The sequence below is a fragment of the Littorina saxatilis genome, linkage group LG14 (assembly GCF_037325665.1).
Source record: "Littorina saxatilis isolate snail1 linkage group LG14, US_GU_Lsax_2.0, whole genome shotgun sequence".
NCBI lineage: Eukaryota > Metazoa > Mollusca > Gastropoda > Littorinimorpha > Littorinidae > Littorina > Littorina saxatilis.
This window is the reverse complement of record NC_090258.1, coordinates 12,142,363-12,164,281: the sequence shown is the minus strand read 5'-3', so window position 1 is coordinate 12,164,281 and position 21,919 is coordinate 12,142,363. Positions and strand designations below refer to the sequence as shown.

At 41.3% G+C, this 21,919-nt stretch overlaps 1 protein-coding gene across 1 annotated transcript; it reads right to left on the bottom strand.

Annotated features, from left to right (window-relative positions):
• Positions 1 to 1,683: 1,683 nt before the first annotated feature.
• On the bottom strand, positions 1,684 to 18,981 carry LOC138947114 (galactoside alpha-(1,2)-fucosyltransferase 2-like). The gene is made up of 3 exons (XM_070318560.1): positions 18,815 to 18,981; positions 7,691 to 7,809; positions 1,684 to 3,071 (listed from the first exon to the last, which is right to left on the bottom strand). Exons 2-3 carry the CDS (start codon positions 7,728 to 7,730, stop codon positions 1,951 to 1,953), a joined length of 1,161 nt encoding a protein of 386 aa, XP_070174661.1. The 5' UTR covers positions 7,731 to 7,809; positions 18,815 to 18,981; the 3' UTR covers positions 1,684 to 1,950.
• Between the last annotated feature and the right edge of the window lie 2,938 nt (positions 18,982 to 21,919).

Below are 21,919 nucleotides of genomic sequence, written 5' to 3'. Positions count from 1 at the left end.
CTATAGAGAGATAGATGACAGTGTATTTTTCGCGTGGCTATAAATTGATTCGACCTTTGCACTTTTACAGTGAGGATAATTTACGGGTCCAATTTACGTTCTGGACACTGCGGTGACCTTCTAAAAATAGTAACAGAACGGGGAATATCCGAAGATGCCCCCTTCATACAAAAGTGCACCATACGAAGGAAGGGAGGTAAACGCTGAAAACATGGAGAAGATGAGAAGATAAGGAAGAGTTACTTATAATGGTGAAATGAACACAAAAACCAAATTCGGTTCAGCGCTGCGCGCTGAGAGCACGTGTTGAAATATCTCATCGATGATATTGTGTCCGGGGTGTAGCTGAATACGGTGTCCAAATTTGAAAAAGATCCACCGAGAACTTTGGCTTTGGTGTGTCGGTATGGGGGCCCGGGTAGCTGAGGTGGAACCACAATCGGTTCAGCGCTGCGCGCTGAGAGCACGTATTGAAATATCTCATCGACCAGATTTTGTTTCGGGTGTATCTGAATATGGACACCAAATTTGAAGCAGATCCATCGAGAACTTTGGCCGTGCATGGCGATCAATCACACACACACACACACACACACAGACACAAGTCGTATATATATATAGATACTAGATGGATGCAGATAATTAGTCATTCATACAGAAGGACAGCCGACATCGTGTGTAGACAGGAAAAGGGAGGGTACTTTATTCATACGCATGTCTGCATACATAATTCACAAAGGGGAATTATTCGTCAGCATACTACCTGATATTATAGCAGCAGTTATCTCCTCAACAGTAACCAACCATGACGCCAATTGTATGGGGAAGCGGACATAGCCTTAAGACGAGAAGCGGTTTATGTAAACAAGTCTCTGACCCTGGTCAGGTTAGCGGAACAAAAGTTAGCCAGGTAAAGATCAGAATTTGAACTACGGTCTACAATTGAAAAGGAGGAGGGAGAAGAGGAAAGGGGAGGGGGGGGGGGGGGGAGGGGTATGTCTCTGGTCCGAACTATCCATTCGCAGAACAATAGTTCACACCAATCTTTAGGGATTTACACTACGATTCACAAGTGGGAAGGAGAGAGAGAAAAATAGAGAGAGAGAGAGAGAGAGAGAGACTGAAAAAGAGCGAGCGAGAGAGAGAGACAGACAGAAAGAGAGAGACAGAGAGAAAGACAGAGAGAGGCAGAAAAGAGAGAGAGAGAGAGAGAGAGAGAGAGAGACAGACAGACAGACAGACAGACAGACAGACAGAAGGAGAGCATTAGAGAGAGAGGGGGAGAGAGAGAACAGAGTGAGAGAGAGATAGAGAAAGAGAGACAGAGAGAGAGAATTGAGTGAGAGAGAGAGAGAGAGAGAGAGAGAGAGAGAGACAGACAGACAGACAGACAGACACAGAGAGACAGAAACAGAGAATGAGTGTATGTGTGTGCGTGAGAGCATGTATAAGTGAACGTGTGTCTCTCTCTCCCTCTCTCCCAAAGCCAAGTCCACATAAACAAACACGCATGCACGTACTCACTCTCTGGTTACAATGGCGCAGATGTATTTGTTCTCCGCATTATTTAACCGGACGTCGTCATTTGTTTAGGGGGAGTAAACTCCTATAGATAATCACCCGACAATAATGAAATCACATATATCCACAACAGCTACTCCACTCCCAAGCAGTCAAGAATAGTAAAGATCACGTCAGTTTCTCTCTTCTTTTTTTTTTTAATGTGCAATATGTCTTTACTATGATAGACAGAGATTATACAATTATGTTGTTTTGACTCACGGGATAATAGCATTATTTTTGTTACTGAATCAGAGATCAGCATTTTTACCACGACAGTTACGTTTTCTTCTATTTAAATACCCTGCAGTCAATGACATTCTGTGTATTTTGTGTTTTGGGAAATCTAAGCACCATTTTCTGATAAAAAATAAAGTCTGTATGGTATTGTCATCCTGTTGAGTTTCTGCGTTTTTGTTGTGGCGCCACGTCAGTTCCGCTGGAATTGCTCTGAACAATGTCCTCGCTAACCGTGACAGCAATCCAGTGAGGCATCACATGATCCACAGCGTTATGTGAGTACCAGAAAGCGTGGATGGAACCTTTCCTGGCAAATTCTTTCTGGTACATCACCACAGCTGTGCGGGCCATCTTGAAGGCAGCCCACCAGCTGAAGGTGCCCGGGCTCGTGATGAGATGATCCGTCATGGACAGCAGCTGCATGTCCACCTCAGCGGAGGACGGATCAAGAATGACCCTGTCGTTGTTCACAGGTTGGAGGTTCTGCTTGCACCACTGTGGGTCCTGGCCTACTACCACGAAAGTCACGTGTGGAAACCTCTCCCTGAAAAGCGTCATGGCGCGATTGAAGTATTTTGGCGATCCCACCACGACGCCACTCTTCACCAACCTTTTATTGAGGAAGTCTTCTCGACGCACGTGCACACCTACCAACGTTCTTCCTGGGAAAAGTCGGCGTAATCTATTAATGACTTGAGTGGCGTTGTTGACGATCTCATCAGTAAAGGTCATGATTTCCCGGACCTCATCTCTCATCCTATCAAAGTACATCCAAGACTGTAGACAACGTTTTACTTCGTAGTCCACTCCAGGTTTCAAGCTGGTTAGATCTCGTTGAAATATTCCTCCCTTATAATCGTTGGCCTTCTTGGCCTTTTTGCAGCGAGCCATCAACTTGTCATAGTCATCCGGCCTGGTAGGAGGCGTCCTCAGTACTCCCTGGAACCTCTCCGGATTCGTGATAAAGGGGATCTTGTTGGTTGCCCTAGCGATGCCCAAAACTGAAGCATACTCGAAAAGGTCGTTGCCTAGACGACCACATACGACTGTGTGGCATACAATAGAAGTTCCATCGTCTCGATGGTAATGTGGACTAGATTGTGTCAGACCAGTGTCGAATTCAAACTTGATGGGAACGTTGGATCTGAGGAGATGCTGACTCAGCACGGTCTGGTTCAGGCTGCTGAAGCGAACTGGAGGCAGAGCTGGGAACAAGACGTGGTTTGCAAGGAAACCTATTGGAATCACAGTGGCGACAAGCAGGTACACACCTGCACACATAAACGTAATGGTTTTTTTTTTTTTTTGCCCATTAAAACATACAAACACTGCATGGACAATTGTAGTTCGACTGTTCTTAGTTTAGGAGTCATTCTTCTGGACTGGTGACAAGTATATTATGCTGCGTCGCTCACAAGAAATAACGGTTTTAGGTGTGACGAAAAAAAAAGAACAGGGCCTGAGTACGGTGATGAGCGAGTTTTAGCGTCAACTAAGGTGACTCGAGTCGAACCGGAGGTCGCAAAAACTCGGTCCGGTACGACTGGAGTGACGTCACCGGTTAACCAACTTTCAACCTTGCTTCCTGCGTAGGGTCTCTCCAGTTCCAAGATGGCTGCCAAGGCGAGGTGAGAAACTTCTGCAAATATTTTTTGACAAAGTTACGGATTGTGAGAAGACATTTGTTGTAAATCACTTAGCCTTTCAAAAATTAAGGATACTGGGTTGGATACTGTCTTGGTTTTAATGCATTTTATTTTAGCAGTGATGTTTATTTTGGGAAGAAATGAGGTCAACAGGAGTTTGGGTGCGATTTCGGCTCAAATGTACTTTAGCGCCCTGAACTTTTATCCGGCTGTTTTGCGCTCGATTTTCACGCTCACTTCTTCATTGACGTTCGAATCGATAGTTCGATGTTTTGGCATTACATTCACATCAACAATAAAACAGTACTGCTTGTTCATCATCGTCGTCCATCAACTCTCCACAACAGTAAATCCGTAACGCGCTTGTCGCCATCTTGTTGCAAGGGACGCGACTGGACACAACCCAACAGCGTTTCCGCGAAGAAAAAAACCAGACATGCGCAGTGACCCTACCGTAGCTCAACCCTGTTCCTCGCGAAAACTCGCTCCATAAATACAAGACTTATTTTACAACCATTTGAAAAATACATACATCCCCCGAGGCTGCCCGCATAACGAAATCGTTTTTCTCGTGTTTTGAACTTGCCAGTGTCACAGCACAGAGCAGAGTCCGTCCCGCACTTTGCTTTGTGTACATCTCGTGGCCACCCAAACACCCGCACAACCCAACATTTTCACGAGAAAAACACGTTTATTTGTTTGCTTTGTATGTATTACACATTTCTATTTACATTTACCACTGAAACACCAAATTGTATACTTTAGTTTGAAAGTGAATCGTTATCATACAAAATAACGTTATCACGAGACGAACAGAGATCTCAGAGATCGTCTGCTTCTCAACTGTTTCGCGCAAATCGTGTAATATCTATTTTTGCGGAAACCTCCCGAAGAAATGCAATCTCAACGGCTTCCACCTGCAACATAGTCGTGCTTAATTGGAGTGTGACGTCCTGTACTTCGTCAGTCACACCTATCTCGAAAACTAAGCGTCGCACAGAACCAGCGCCCTTCCATTAATAGGGGGTCGGGCAATTTCGTGGCTTGATACTTCACATTCAAAGCAAGCAGCATTCTAAAAGTGATTAAAAAACTCACCGTGAACAAACAACAGGGAAGCTGTTACAAGACGAAAAGCGGAATATGTATGTTCTTAGTTTAGGAGTCATTCTTCAGGACTGGTGACAAGTGAAAGGGGGTCGGGCACTTTCGTAGCTTGATACTTCACATTGAAAACAATCAGCATTCTGAAACTGGTAAAAAAAAGACGTGAACATACATCCGATATCAGGGCCGGACTAGGCTAAGAGGAGAGGGGGGGGGGGGGGGTTGCTAGAGGTGGTTCAGGGGGATATCCCCCTTGGCGGCAGGGGCGGATCAGCTCATTTTATGATGGGGGGAGGGGGGGGTTTCAAAAGTATATTGTGAAGATATGGGTGTGAAGGCGCGAAGCGCCGAGCCGACGGCGCGAAGCACCTAGCTTGCTAGGGGGGTCCGGGGGCATGCCCCCCCCGGAAAATTTTGAAAAAAAGATGCAAAATGGTGCAATCTGGTGCATTCTGAGGATGATCATTACCAGTTTCAGGCAGCAGATTTTGTCACTGATTATAACCCCCAAAATTGAAACTCAATGTAAAATAAAGAAATGCATACCTCATTCAATATTTTTATATTTTTATATTTATAAGGTGGGTCCGGAAACCCTAGAACCCCCCCCCCCTCGTCCGCCCCTGGGCGGGGTCAAGGGGCAGAGCCCCTTGTGGGGGTCAGGGGGCTTCGCCCCCTGAAGCTGATGGGTAGGTCATATTCTGAGATAAGAAAATGGTCGCTCCTTGCATGAAACGGCATAAAATGAGCAATAATAAAAATTGCTTTAAATAAGTAAGGTACATGGTCAGGCTAGGGGGGGGGGGGGGGGGGGGGGTTGCGCAACCCCCATAACCCCCCCGGTAGTCCGGCCCTGGATATGTACGAATTTTGTGGATTGATTGTGTTGATCATGTCAACCTTCATGATGTATGTGTGTAGGTTACCCACACTTAACATTCTCATAAATCGTGTCATATAAATATTCAAGATGTAATCACTTGCGTGTATTTGCATTGTGATCCTACATTTAAACGTTGCATGCCCGACAATGGTGTCACAAGTACTGTTGACATCAAGGAAGAAAATAGCTAAAACCTTTACTGGTAAAACAGACAAACAAACAAACATTTAATGGGCTGTTCGTCCATGTTCGACAATGCCGGTTCTCATTTTGGTATTTGTTTTAATTCCGGAAATAAAATGCTTGAGGTTATGAAACAATTCCATTTTGTGTATTTTCGTGTGTCATTTAAATGTTTTACTCATTTTTTGACAACAACGCCTCTCAATACATGTTCTCTTTTGTGAATTCTGATTGATGGCAGTGATTCCAACTTTCTGTTACCAGTATTGAAGAAAGACGATGACATATTAACAACCATAGAGTTATCCAACGCACTTCATACCAAGTAATGGCAAACGTTGAGACAGACAGAGCTAGCAATATACACAGACACAGACACAGACACAGACACAGACACATACACACACGCACACACACACACACACACACACACACACACACACCACACACAGTCCTACACACACACACACACACACACACACACACACACAGTTCACATACACACACACGCACACATACACACACATACACACACACACCCTCACACACACACATAGACACACACACACACACACACACACATACACACACACACACACACACACACACACACACACACACACACACACCCGTCTCGAATCCTGGTCTAAGGTAAAACATTTAGTCAACATTGACTGTATAAAGAAAAAGTAATACCATACTCAAAAATTCGGATATGCTTGAGGTCAAATTATTACGAATTTATTGGGGAAAGGACAGTGCAGTAATTGGAAGTGTAGCAGGACAATTTTTGTGATTTTGAAGAGTACAGAGAAAGCTCAGTAATTTTGATTACTGAATATCTGTTTTGTTGTTGGAAGGCCTACCTAAAAACAGACTACAAGCAGCTTATCAAATTCTGAATGTCAACCTTGAAGACAATTGCTAGCCATTTATCAAAGTCAAGGAGAACTACCTGCTTATCACAATTTGGAGAACTACCTGCTTATCACAATATGGAGAACTACCTGCTTATCACAATATGGAGAACAAGCTGCTTATCACAATATTATGGAGAACTACCTGCTTATCACAATATGGAGAACTACCTGCTTATCACAATATGGAGAGGGGATATAGCTCAGTTGGTAGCGCGCTGGATTTGTATTCAGTTTGCCGCTGTCAGCGTGAGTTCGATCCCAGGTTCGGCGGAAATTTATTTCACAGAGTCAACTTTGTGTGCAGACTCTCTTCGGTGTCCGAACCTCCCCCCGTGTACACTACATTGGGTGTGCACGTTAAAGATCCCACGATTGACAAAAGGGTCTTTCCTGGCAAAATTGCTTAGGCACAGTTAATAATTGTCTACCTATACCCGTGTGACTTGGAATAATAGGCCGTGAAAGGTAAATATGCGCCGAAATGGCTGCAATTTACTGGCCGTATAAAATTTCATCTCACACGGCATCACTGCAGAGCGCCTAGAACTGTACCCACGGAATATGCGCGATATAAGACTCATTGATTGATTGATTGATTGAGAGCAAGCTGCTTATCACAATATGGAGAACAAGCTGCTTATCACAATCTGGAGAAATGGCACGTTAAACAAATCTGGAGAACAAGCTGCGTATCAAAATCTGGAGAACAAGCTGCGTATCAAAATCTCGAGAACAAGCTGCTTATCAAAATCTCGAGAACAAGCTGCTTATCTCGAGAACAAGCTGCTTATCAAAATCTCGAGAACAAGTTGGTTATCAAAATCTGGAGAACAAGCTGCGTATCAAAATCTCGAGAACAAGCTGCTTATCAAAATCTAGAGAACAAGCTGCTTATCAAAATCTGGAGAACTAACCACTCATCGCTGATTGTATCATTTGTCTGCCATGTTGAAATCGCAAATGTGTATTGTTTATTATGGTTAGAAGTGTACATGATAATTTTGCTTGTTATAGTTCTATACCTTGTTTGTGAAAAGGTAGCATATTTAAGCAAACACATTACTAATATATCAAGCTTAAAGAAACTAGACACTTGTCAAAGTTTGGAGGCTTTTCTAAAAAGGACATCTACATTCTGTTACAAGTCTTACCAATTCGAAGTCGACGATACATTTCTAACTCGACAGGCATCAAATTGTTTCTACTGAGAATTTCGTTGATTTGTTACGAAGTGCCAAAGTCCAGGTCAGCTTGTATCAGTACACTGCACCTGGAACACACACACACACACACACACACACACACACACACACATACACACACATACACATACACACACATACACACACACACACACACATACAAATACACACACAAACACACACACACACACACACACACACACACACATACACACACTCACAGATCCATTAAATGGCTCAATGAAGAATTGCGACAGATACATACAGACAAAAAGACGTACAGACAAACGGAGAGACACAAGGACAAATAGACAGACATACAGAGTATACATACAAGCAAAGGCCAGCACAACAAGCTGTATTTCATAATCTTGGTCACGCATCAACATATTTGTACTGCAAATCCCCAATGTATACTTTGTATGTGACATTTCCTGTAAACCATGTTTATTTTATGGCTGAGTCTTCTTTTCAACTCCACATTATTTGTCTGTCCAGGCTACCTATGGACGAGAGGATTATTCCACTTGGACACATACAAAATGTGACCCTCCATCACGAAATGAGTCGCATGTCACTTGTGCATGATTTTCATAGTTTTACATTTTCCTAAAGACTTTTGTATGCTCTATCCAGTGGTGAAAACCGTTTTAGAAAAGAGCGAAAACTGTTTGAGTTATAAGCCTGTGACTACGGTGACCCTCACACTGTTACCAGACACTCCCCGGACTTATATTAAGCCTAGCGCAGAACCGCGCGAGGTGACATGCGACTCATTTCGTGGTGGAGGGTCACAAATGTACAGAATTACTGCGTCGTGTAGAGCGCGGACGTTTTGACGAAGTTACATTGCAAACAAACACTGTTGTTTCAAAATTAATTCTGGAAAAAAATTGCATTCTGCACAGAAAAATACTCAAGCTGTTAATTGTTGATATGTGTCTAAGTACAAGAAATGTGTTTAATACTAAATAAAGCCTGGGGTGATCTATCGCCATTTGCAAGATGGTATAAAAAACGCTGGCGCTGGACCCGAGTACTCTTCAGACTGGCTCGCTCCCCCAGTATGAAAGTTTCTGTCTTGTGCACGTGGATTTAAAAAAAAATAAAAAAAAATTATTCATTCATTTTACACAATTAAAAAAAAATATTTGAGTAAAATAAAACATTAAAACGTTCATAATAAACAATAGTAAACAAGAATTAAAAAAAAAATAAAATAATTTGACCGCCCATGCCGGGAATCGAACCCGGATCACTTGGATTTAAAAAAAAAAAAATTTTATATTTATTTTGCACAATTAAAAAAAACTATCAGAGTAAAATAAAACATTAAAACGTTCATAATAAACAATAGTAAACAAGAATTAAAAAAAAAAAAATAGACCGCCCATGCCGGGAATCGAACCCGGATCACTTTGGCCATAGACTCTCTCGTGCTCTCTGTCTCTCTTTCACCGAGACCAATAGTTTCTTTGCCGAGACCAAATCCCCACCCGTCGGCTGTCTTGCAAATCATGCTTTTCTCGTCACTGCGTGACGTGTTCGGCTCAGCCTGCCCAAGTCTCCCCTTTAGTTCAGTGACTGGCTGTTCGCAAAGCGACCAGCCTCCCATATTTCGCATTTAGGTCCCAGGTAACATTATGAAGTTTTAATACGATCAATCGGACCTATTATCAAGTTAGTGTATCAACTTTTGAAAGAACTGCGCCCAGTAGTTTCCCAGCAATAAGCTGTTAAGTCGAGACAGACAGACAGACACTGATACACACACAGACAGACACACACTTAAAGTCTGCTGGACCCTCCTACTGCGTACTCGGGGATAAACACGGAAGTTATAAAGAGACCAAAAAGCAATGTACTCACGTTAAAATGACGAACACGGAACGAATAACAGCGACGTTTCGACCTAAGGGCTTCAGGCACACAAACACAAAAATACACACACAAAAAAGAAGAAAGACGATAGAACAGATAAAGAGGATAATAACGGAAGTTATGCTACCCTGAAACAATGAGAACATTTATGCTCACCTTAAGAGACGCACAATTGTTAACCAATGTTGTTATCAGCGTTCAATCAACACATAATTATGCTATAGTTTTTACATTATTTTAGTCAAGTTTTGACTAAATGTTTTAACATAGAGGGGGAATCGAGACGAGGGTCGTGGTGTGTGTGTGTGTGTGTGTGTGTGTGTGTGTGTGTGTGTGTGTGTGTGTGTGTGTGTGTGTGTGTAGAGCGATTCTGAGTAAACTACTGGACCGATCTTCATGAAACTTTACATGAGAGTTCCTGAGGATAATATCCCCAGACTTTTTCGATAGATGTCTTTGATGAAGTCATATTCGGCTTTTTGTAAAAGTTCAGGCGGCACTGTCACACCCTCATATTTGAATGAAATTAATTGAAAGTTTGGCCAAGGAATTTTCGACAAAGGCCGGACTTTGGTATTGCATTTCAGCTTTGAGGCTTAGAAATTAACTAATGAGTTTGGTCATTAAAAGTCTGAAAATTGTAATTAAAATTGTGTTTGTATAAAACGACCTAAAACTACTTTTTTCTGATTCCAAAACCATATAAATATGTTACATTTGGAAGAAAACGAATCTATGAAAATTAAAAAAATATGAAAATTATGATTAAAATTTTATTTTTGAAGTCGATTTAAAAACAATCTCATCTTATTTCTTGTCGTTTCCTGATTCCCAAAACATATAGATATGATATGTTTGGATTAAAAACAAGATCAGAAAGTTAAAAAGAATAGAGATACAGAAAAGCGTGCTATCCTACTCAGCGCAACCACTGCCGCGCTATTCTGGCTTGTCAATTTCACTGCCATTTCCACGAGCGGTGGACAGACGATGCTACGAGTACACACTTTGTGAAAAAATGATTTGAAGTTTAAAAAGAAATTGATGATTTTGGTCATTATAAATCTGAACATTCTAATGAAAATTAAAATGTTTGTAATCGATCCAAAATTGATTTTATCTTTCAGTTATCATTGCCTGATTCCAAAAACGTATAGGTATGCTATATTTGGATAACAAAAACTCAGAAAGTTAAAAAGAGTAGAGAAAAGCGCGCTATACTGTCTTTTCACATAAATCGACCAGGGAGCCTAACGGCAAACGGCTATTATAGTGACATGCTGCAATGGGCTCAGTTTCATCACATCTGTATACTCTATAGTCTCTGGTTTCATTCTCTAAGTTGGACAGATTGACTGAATGTATTAATTTCGCTTCACGCGACTTGTTGTTTGCAAGCTGTCACGCAATGGCCTATTTTTTGTGTGTTGATCTTAACATCCAACACAAAGGGAAAATAAAGGTGTATTAACAATCGCCCCAGGAAGCCCCAGGAAGGGGTGGGAGATGGATACCGTCTCTGGGTCTGCACATAAAGTTGACCCGTGTCCGTCCCGGCCCGGATTCGAACCAGCGACCTTTCGATCACAAGTCCAGTGCTCTACCACCTGAGCTACCCGGGCTCCCTAAATCTGGTTGATCACAGCGGCTTCAATATATATATATACGACTTGTGTGTGTGTGTGTGTGTGTGTGTGTGTGTGTGTGTGTGTGCGTGTGTGTGTGTGTGTGTGTGTGTGTGTGTGTGTGTGTGTGTGTGTGTGTGTGTGTGTGTGTGTGTGTGTGTGTGTGTGTGTCCGCGATGCACGGCCAAAGTTCTCGATGGATCTTTTTCAAATTTGGTGGCCATATTCAGCTACACCCCGGACACAACCTGCTTGATGAGATATTTCAACACGTGCTCTTAGCGCGCAGCGCTGAACCGATTTTGGTTTTTCTCTGGATCCATTCCCAGTAACTCTTCCTTATCTTCTCCAGTGTTTTCAGCGTTTATCTCCCTTCCTTCGTGTGGCGTCAATCCATATTCCCGTTTCTATTTTTAGAAGGTCACTGTCCACAACGCTCAATCCATATTTCCGTTATACTATTTTTACTCTTCTCCAGTGTTTTGCGCGTTTATCTCCCTTCCTTCGTGCGGTGCGCCGGCAAAGCCGGCGTACACCCGACTAAGCCGGGTCCCCGGCGCAGCCGGGTATTCAGCTCGACTTCTTCCCGGCGAAGCGCGGGTATTCATCTAGTATATCATATACGTGCAAAAAGCAGCAGTGAATCAATTATTAAAGAGGACAGCCCTTCCCGGGAAGACGTTCTAATATCGTATCACAAATCATGTCCCAATATAGATCTAAGGTACCTGAGAGGACGTTAAGCCTCATAGTCAGCCAGTCAGCCGTGAAGACGTTCTAATATCGTATCACTTCTTCTTTTCTTCTTCTGCGTTACGTGTATGACCGTTTTTTTTACCCAGCCATTTAGGCAGCCATACGCCGTTTTCGGAGGAAGCATGCTGGGTATTTTCGTGTTTCTATAACCCACCGAACTCTGACATGGATTACAGGATCATTTTCGTGCGCACTTGGTCTTGTGCTTGCGTGTACACACGGGGGTGTTCGGACACCGATGAGAGTCTGCACACAAAGTTGACGCTAAGAAATAAATCTCTCGCCGAACGTGGGGACGAACTCACGCTGACAGCGGCCAACTGGATACAAATCCAGCGCGCTACCGACTGAGCTACATCCCCGTCCTGGTATCGTATTACAAATCATGTCCCAGTATAGGTCTAAGATACCTGAGAGGACGTTAAGCCTCATAGTCAGCCAGTCAGCCGTGAAGACGTTCTAATATCGTATTACAAATCATGTCCCAATAGAGGTCTAAGATACCTGAGAGGACGTTAAGCCTCAGTCAGCCAGTCAGCCATGAAGACGTTCTAATATCGTATTACAAATCATGTCCCAATAGAGGTCTAAGATACCTGAGAGGACGTTAAGCCTCAGTCAGCCAGTCAGCCGTGAAGACGGGGTCGGCTCAACATCCGAGATCTGTCCAGACATTTAATTGCCGTTCACATGGTAGACTTTCAACCAACGTTCCCCCAACTTTAGTTGGTTTGAAGTCGTCTCCGAGTCCCCGAGGCCCAGTCGGTAAAACGTCTGTCAAGTGGACAATCCCGACGATTTAGTTCCAATTCAGTTCAGATTTAGCAGCGACTCTAAAACCTCGTCGAGCGCTGCGTGACTCGTCAGCTAGTTGCTCGGCACACACTTTTTTTTACCGCGGTTACCGATTAATTAGCTCTAGACAACGAAAAGGCGTTTGTTTTTGATCCTCAGTATAACTGCAAAGATGGTTGCGTCGATGTCTCAGGGCAATCGAATTATGAGGCAGTTTGGATTGCTGAACCCATCTTCAAGGCTCAGTTCTGCGAAAAGGCAACAAAAGACACCATGATCCTGTCACTTGCCGATCCGTGCACGAGCCCACAACCTCTTTTCTTGCATTCCTCTTATTTCTCTTCGTCGTCTAAAAAACTAAAAGACAATCTGTCGGCGAATGTTCCAAGCCGGCGCAATTTTGAAAAACCCGCGCTAATGCAGTTACTTCAATCGTTCTCCAGAAAACAACGAATACTATCGAACAATCCCTAAAGGGCAAGTCTGATAAGAATCGCTGCTTAAATTTAGTCTGAGCGTTTGCGCTGTTCAGATGAGCAGCGCTAGCGATTTTGAACTGACTTGGCTCCCACATAAAAATCGCAGAAAAATATCAGAAAAAAAACACACAAATGAAATAAAACATATATGTAGACACCATAGCGTTTCCATGATCTCATCATAATCTGTTGATTTTGAGAGCCAGCGTGAATCTACATCGCCTGTGGGAAATTACTTGTGGATCACCGTCTGGCGATGCATGTAAACTATTGGCCCTTTACTCAGGCCCTTCAATCAGGGGTGGGCTTATGATATGCTGGGTGATCTTAGAATAACCCTTTTTAGCGGATGAGCGTATGATACGAAGAGCGGGGCACGAGGTGAGTGTCTGCAGAAAAAATGTAATAACTCCTAAAATACTGATTATCCTGCAACCATATTAAAGTTGTCAAAACCCGAAATGTAGCGCTACTTATTCACGTTGCTCTTTTTACAAAAAAATGCGTATCTATTGAATAACTATCCAAAAGACAAGGCAGGTCGCTGATTTGTGGTCGGGTGCTCTTATGAAATACCCCCCTGTGCGCTTATGATAGCTTGATTTTCCGGATCGGATGCGCTTATGACTGGTTTTTCGCTGCGCTGCTTAGTTCCCACTTTCTTGCTACCTTGTTGCTACTAAAACGTATACATAGAGAATACTACATGGCTTGCTGTGTCGTACCAGATTTACATGAGTTTTTTTTTTAAATATTGAACTGCGAGCGAAAGCGAGCTGTTCACTATTTGAAAAAGCAACGAGTGTAAATCTGGTACGACACAGCAAGCCATGTAGTATTCTGTTTATCCTACATACTGTACTTACGTGTATTTGACTGAAAATGTCCTGCAATCGAGGCAGCTAAATTGAAGACGCTTGTTTTGGAACCTCAATCTCTTCTAAAGCCTCGTGCAATTTATTACGTCAAAGCAAAGAAACGTCATTCTGAAAGTGTGGCGTGACGTGTTAGTTCTAAAGATTCATCGAGGGTAATTAACGAGCGCATTTTTTGTTTCTATAATGACGTTTATCTCGGTAACTTTGGCATCATAAGCAGTGGAAAAACAGGTCCTTGCCAGACTTGCTTGACATGACCTCATTTACATGATATACACACGTGTGATTTAAACGATTATTATCTCACGGGTGTCTCTCTCGCGTATGTAGGATAAACATTATTTTATTTAGCCCTTTGCCGCGACAAGGTTTGCCGATACCGGCACTTGTCTAGACAGTGACGTCATTCATTGATGACGCCAATCATAAATGACGTTTGTCAAGGGAACTTATGCTTTCAAGTGTTGCTGCTTCCAGTGACAGGAAGGTATTAGAGATGTAGAGGTTACATGCCGAGTCTCAGTGATTATCAAAAATAATGGTCGAAGTTAGCGGATCATGAAAAATGCGAGCTTCAGCGAGCTTTTTCATGACCGCGAACTGAGACCATTATTTTTGATAATCACTGAGACGAGGTATGTAACCTCTTTATCCCTCCTTTCTTCAGTTATTCAAAGAAAAGAGGAGTTTTTGTGCGAAAGTTTGATCGAATCATATTCACCCAACCAGTCTACCTGCGCAGGCTATCGATTAATGCGCGGTTGTATAGTTCCGTGCAAATCATTCAATTTTGTTAACACTTCTTGTCAGTTTCCATGTTTTGAACTAAAATCAAGTACACAGTTATGTTGTCATTCTGCTGTGGCGGTAAAGGCAGATAGTGTGTGTTCTGTTCATGTTTTGGTATCTCTCAGAAAATGTTCTTTCCTCGAATGTGACTAGCAGACGAAGTTTTACACCCGTGTTCCAAAGTTAAAAACTGTATGAAGTTAAGTTTTCTGGGGCAAAATAGTGTATGAAACCGCTGCATGTTCTTTAAGTTGATTAAATGTTTGCAATTGATTGCGTATGATCTGTTTATAAAATGAAATATTGTTGAAAACTGACCGTCGGATTGCAGTCTTGTCGATGAAGCCGAAATCTGGAAGGGGAACTACTCGTGTCGCTAGACAAAGTATGAGAGTTACTTTTCCTTGGAATCTTGCTAGCGATAAACGATTGTGCACGGCAGATCTGAATTCAGAAAACAACCAAACTCATGGATTTTATATTGAGATTCATGTGTTCAAGCCTGTAGTTGCTGGTTTAAATGCGGTATGGTTGTATTGTTTGCTCCAGAAATGTATATTTTGTACTTTAGAGTGTTCTGAACTTTTGAGTCGCAAAAAGTAGATCCACAATGTGTACAGTCTCTACCCATGAGCTATCGAGGATTCAGGCCCGTTGTTGGGTAAGTGATTTTGGTTGTTGGGTAAGTTAGCGAAAAATAACTAGCCCTACAAGTTTACAGAGAGAAAGAAGCAGAGGGGGGGATAAAATATAGTTCTCTGCTTCACCAAATGTACGACCAATAGTGAGATGTTTTGTGTCTTTTTATACGACAAACTAGCCAGAATTGCACTATTGCGCTTAGACAGAAAAAAGGTTAGACAAAAATGCAGCCTCAATGACATCTCTCAATTATTTCACGCTCATTATCCTAGCTAAAACACACACCACTTTCATAAAGGAATGTTGATTTGAAAACAAAAACACTAATAGGGTTTGAGATGCGTTCTGTTTGTAGATGGAGTATTCTGGGATCATGGACGGCAGTGGTATTGACCTGGACATATCTCAGGAGATTCAAGTGGAAACTACCCAGGCTGACCCAGGACCACCCCCAGCCAGCAGCACGCCTGCGCATTTAGGAACCTACGCTAACATGATGGCGCGAGCTTCCATTCAAATTTAGCTTAGGCAACGAAGGTTCGATGACGTCATCCAATAGTCACATCCACAGAAGGAAATGTACAAAGGCTGAACGTAGCCCATTTTAGCTCGACTTATTAGACAGATAGGCTTGAGGAGAATGACAATAACAAAGTTATTACCAGAATGCAGACCTCAATGATCGTAAGAACGCACAATTTATTGTTTTCTGATGGTTATAACCGGAAGTTGCTTTCGATAATGGGGCAGACAACTCCCGTAAACCCTTCGAGGCTTACTTCCCTTCTTTGTTGTCGTTAATGGCAGCGGAGACTTACCATTTTGCTCTTCGGCCATGCCATATGCCGCTCTTCAGACAAATCTGCTTCAGTTGTTTGTCTCCATCTAAATAACTATGCCACTTGAATTTAGCGGAGAAACATTTCATTTTGGCTAAGTGACGGCGGGTACATCACGAAGCGTCCCGGTACCGAAGCGTCCCGGTACCGAAGCGTCCCGGTGCCGAAGCGTCCCGGTACCGAAGCGTCCCACTATAACGCGTCACAGGGGTACCGGGACGCTTTGGTACCGGGACGCTTCGGGAAGCTCCCGCGCAGTAGGGCACGAAGCGTCCCGGTGTAGGAACCGGTCCGGTCCCCCCTCTGAAGTAGTCCCCCGGGGGACCAATTCGTGGCAAAAACTGCTCTATAATGGTCCCCCCTTAGACATCCAGCCTCGTTGTTCTTAGGCATTCAAGCCATTTTCAATCTATATCTTCGTCCGGTATTATGTAGTGCACAGACAGCAATCTCTTTGTTTGACTATATTTTGCAGAAAATAAAATAGATCTGATTTATAATGCCGTTCAAAAGAAAAATGACATGAAATAAAATGAATAATAAATAAATACTGATAAGAAGAAATGAAAGCAGTCTCTGATTCTTTCCTTTCTTTTCTCTAAAATTGCTGGTAACATTACTAACATTGTAACAAGAAAAACGAGGCTGGATGTCTAAGGGGGGACCATTATAGAGCAGTTTTTGCCACGAATTGGTCCCCCTGGTATTGGTATTAACTGACATTGTACGTTCGGGAAACATATTATCATATCAAGATATTTGTGATCTGATTGGATATTCACCAAACCGAATTCTTGAATATAATGTTGTAAAAGCTGCTGTGTCATTATTTATGAGGAAAAATGTTGTAAATATGACTGATGATGCTTGTATTACCTTACCACTGTTTAACGGCAAAAATGTGTTAAGTGCCAGAGAATATAGGAAAGAGATTATCAATATGAAAACAGATGTACCATGTTCCGGAGGATTTTGGAAGAGAAAGTTTAATGTAGAAATTGATGAACGATCTTGGATAGTTGCCTATCAGTCAACACAAGAGACTAGATTAAGAGTTTTACACTGGAAAATTATGCACAACATTTATCCGACCAACATTCTCCTGTGTAAAATGAAAGTAACGGAAACTAATAAATGTAATTACTGTTGTGATGTAACTGATTTCATTGAACACTTCTTTTTTGAATGCCCGGTTGCATACAAATTCTGGAAGTTTATTGAAAAATTTATATTTCGTACTTTAGAAATTAAGGTTGTTTTGAAAGTTAGTGATGTTTTATTTGGTATGCATTTTGTAATGGTGAAAAAGGCAACTATGTATAAATTGAACCACATTATCTTAATCGGAAAGATGTGCGTTAGTATATATAAAAAAACAAATTCGTTTTTACCGTTGGAAAGTATTTTTGATAGGCAGTTACAGATAAGAAGCATTTTTGTGTGAGTGTTCGAAGAACAAAACGTTAAAGAAAAGTTAGCTTGTTGTAATCGATAAGTTGTATTTAATTCATTGTATGAGATATTGTTAATTGTTGTATTTAACTCATTGTATGAGATTTGTTGTTATTTATTTGAATAAAATTGTTTGAAAAAAAAAAAAAAAAGTCTATACCTGTTCTTAATTGTTACATTTAGAGAAAAAAACTACAAACTTCGTATGTAAACACAGACTGGACTTTGTAGAGTCCAAAAAGCTCAAAATATAAACATCATTTTGTTTTCCCAGAACGTTTTTTGGGTGTAACTTGTAATCTAGGTTTGCGCGTGAAACCGAGGTTTTACGATCGCTGTCACATAATCGCTTGCATGCCTGAACACGTTTTTGATTTGTATTTTCTCGTGTCGTTCCTTTTTTATATGACAGCCACGGAAAATACATCATGAACAATTGTCAGTATTGTTAGAAAAATCCCCTATAATGTGATAGATATGGTCACACAATAGCTAAGCAACGAAACAGAATAAGTATTTCAGCCACGAAAAGTATAATGTCTTCGATCCTGTTGACGGGCCCCTGACATTTTCGGTTCACATAAACAGGTGTGACCGACTGGCAAGAATTTGTTTTTATTTCTTGTGCAAATATTCCCAAACGAGTGGTCATAAAAATGCACTAGAATAGCATAATTATTCACAAAAAGATAAGATTTGGTGACAAGAATACACTGGCATGATTCCTTTGAGGTTTGGTTTTTAGATCGATCGCAACAGTCCTTCGAATGATTAGTCTGAATGTGTCTGTCGAGTACAGAATTTAGCGTTTCAAATCAGGCCCTGTTGGGTGTGTAGGTTTACATATGTGCCTAAAACATGTTTGTTTGTGATGCTTTATCTGCTTAAATATGTTCTGAACAAACTCAAATGTAATATAGATAAGCCTTGTACTTACGTAGAGAAATCCAAAGGTACGAAAACGAAGTTGTGCCGACACTGCCTATCGGAGCCACAAACCACCCATTGCACACTGCTACTATCGAAGTCAGCTCGTAAATATCTCCTGCTGCGCAGCAGCTTCAGCAACACACCTTACCCCCCAGGGGATACTACTGGTAACGATCGCAGCTATCGCAACGACAGCCAATCAGGTGTAACCGTGTGCCAATCTACTTTCCTCTTTCGTACTGAACTCAAACACTAAAGCAGACGACACAAGTTATATTACCCAGGTTCTTTTATTCCATACGATGAAATGGGGAAAATGTGGGATAACGGGGGTTTATCTTCAAATACAACTTTCACTGTATAGGACTAAACAACTTCAAAAAAACAATATTCTCACTCTTCATTCTAAAACTACATTCTTCCCCTAAAAATACCCTTTAAAACACACCAAATCCTTTCCCCAAACTACACTCTACTCTAAATCCTCACTCTCAACTTTAATCCAAAAAAAACCACAATGAGACTCTAATTTAAAACAAACGAAATCTAAAAAAAAACAACCTAAAAAACAATTCTTTAAAAAAAACCAAATCTACAAAAACTCTAACAAAATCTGACCAAAATCTCTCCACTAAATCTAACTACTCTTCACTAACAAAACCTAGTCTATAAAAACAAATCTACGACCCACTAAAAAAAGAAAAAGACCTAACTAAACCCCGTCGCACACTCGGCCATCCTGCAAACACAGAATGCACGCCGTAAGCATACGTAAACAAATCAACAATTTCAACTACCACAAACGAACTCATTGAACAACAAAACACATCATTCATACCAAATAACATACCTACAATACCGTTTTCTCAAACGACGGTCTTCTAAAGCATTCACACACAAAAATCTTCCCCACCATTCCAACTCACAAAACAATCTACTTGAACATTCAAATAAATCCTCCCCCCAAGCAGCATACTATTCTTTTCACCGCCTACCCATTTACAGAAAGAAAATTGTTTTAACCTACCAGCAAAAGAATCCTCACATCCCGGAAAGATTTCCGGCCGTGACAGACATGTCACACAACGGCATTGAAAACACGCCGCACCAAATACACGTCTTCTTCCCTCAAAGATTCCAAGCAAAAGCACAGTTTTAGCGTCCACATCCTGTGCGCCGGTGTCACAAGATTAACCCATTCAACTCGAGGGGTGTCAGGCAGCCCCACTTTCTTTAGTTAGTGCCTAACGTCACCTTCAACTATTCAACTTTACATCGCGGCGGAGGGAAAAAGGGAGATGGAACAAAGCCACCTGTCAATTGTTTCTTGTTCACAAAAACATTAATCACAAAATTTACTCCAGAGACTTGTACCAAAAAAAACAATCGTTTTACCTATGCAAATTTTAGAATCGGCTATTCCGCGAGACCAATTCAATAGAAATGAAACTCAGTCTCGGAAACCTTAATGGATCCCCGATAGTATAGAGGTACCACGAGTTCACACGGATGCACAAAAGTGCATGTGTACCGTAACTGTCGTTCCCAAGCTCACATCCTCCCCAACTTAGACTGTCGTCTCCTGGCGACATGCCAGAATCAGAAAAATTCAAAAAAATATTTAACCTCCCAAGAATATAATATTCTCCATCCTCAAATCATTTCAAAAACTTTCACACAAAAACAATCATCAACTGACTAATACAATATTTCTCTAAAACTAATAGGTTCTGAAATACAAATTTCACATAATCCTTCCAGTGCCAATAATCCTATCTCCTGTCGACATCCAACTCACACAAGTTGACAAAAAAATCACAACTCATCTTTAACAGAGGCAGTTCCATGGTTCACTTTACAAAGAATTATGTTCACCACTTGCCAAATAACCAATAATGATAATCTTTACGACTTATCAAATATTTTATCTCTCTTGAGCATACATCAGAACAAAATGTTGACAATCTTTACGATTTATCAAAGCATCTGATCTCTCTTGAGCATACATCAGAACAAAATACTGACAACCTTTACGATTTATCAATGCATGTCCCCTCTTTGTATCCCAACTGTACTTGGCAACACAATCTTCTAATCAACTAACAAAATGACCACTTGCCAAGGCAATGAAAAAACTGGAAGTCCTTAAAACTCACCCAGAATATCAAACCTTTAGTCAAAAATCAGCAATAACCTCATGTCACTCATCACAATTAAACCATTCAACAGGAGTATTCATAGGCAACCATACAATCCTTCAGAATCTACTTCAAAAATCCACTAATATTAATTCTAATAAACAAAACCAGTATACACACTGTCTTCAAACAAAGACATCAATAAGCACCAGAACTCAAATTCTAAAAAATACCACCAAGAAAATAGCGAGAGCAGAGGAGACAGTAAAAGTGAGAGCGGAGAAAACAGTAAAGACAAACCAAACGACAGCAGAGAGCAAAAAGGAAGAAAAAGGTTATCTAATCCCTTACAGGTAGCATACTTTGCTCCTGAGGCGTACGAGGCTGGAGACACCATACTCAAACCAAAGAATTCCTAAACAGTGCAGCCAAGAGAATTAGAAAGTGGGAGCAGAGAAGACAGTAAAGACAAACCAAACGACAGCAGAGAGCAACAAGTCGCGTAAGGCGAAAATACTATATTTAGTCAAGTAGCTGTGGAACTCACAGCATGAAACTGAACGCAATGCAACGCAGCAAGACCGTAGCATCGTCAGTCCACCGCGCACGGCAAAGGCAGTGAAATTGACAAGAAGAGCGGGGTAGTACTTGCGCTGAGAAGGATAGCACGCTTTTCTGTACCTCTCTTCGTTTTAACTTTCTGAGCGTGTTTTTAATCCAAACATATCATATGTATATGTTTTTGGAATGAGGAACCGACAAGGAATAAGATGAAAGTGTTTTTAAATTGATTTCGAAAAAAAAATTTTGATAATAATTTTTATATATTTAATTTTCAGAGCTTGTTTTTAATCCGAATATAACATATTTATATGTTTTTGGAATCAGCAAATGATGGAGAATAAGATAAACGTAAATTTGGATCGTTTTATAAATTTGTATTTTTTTTTACAATTTTCAGATTTTTAATGACC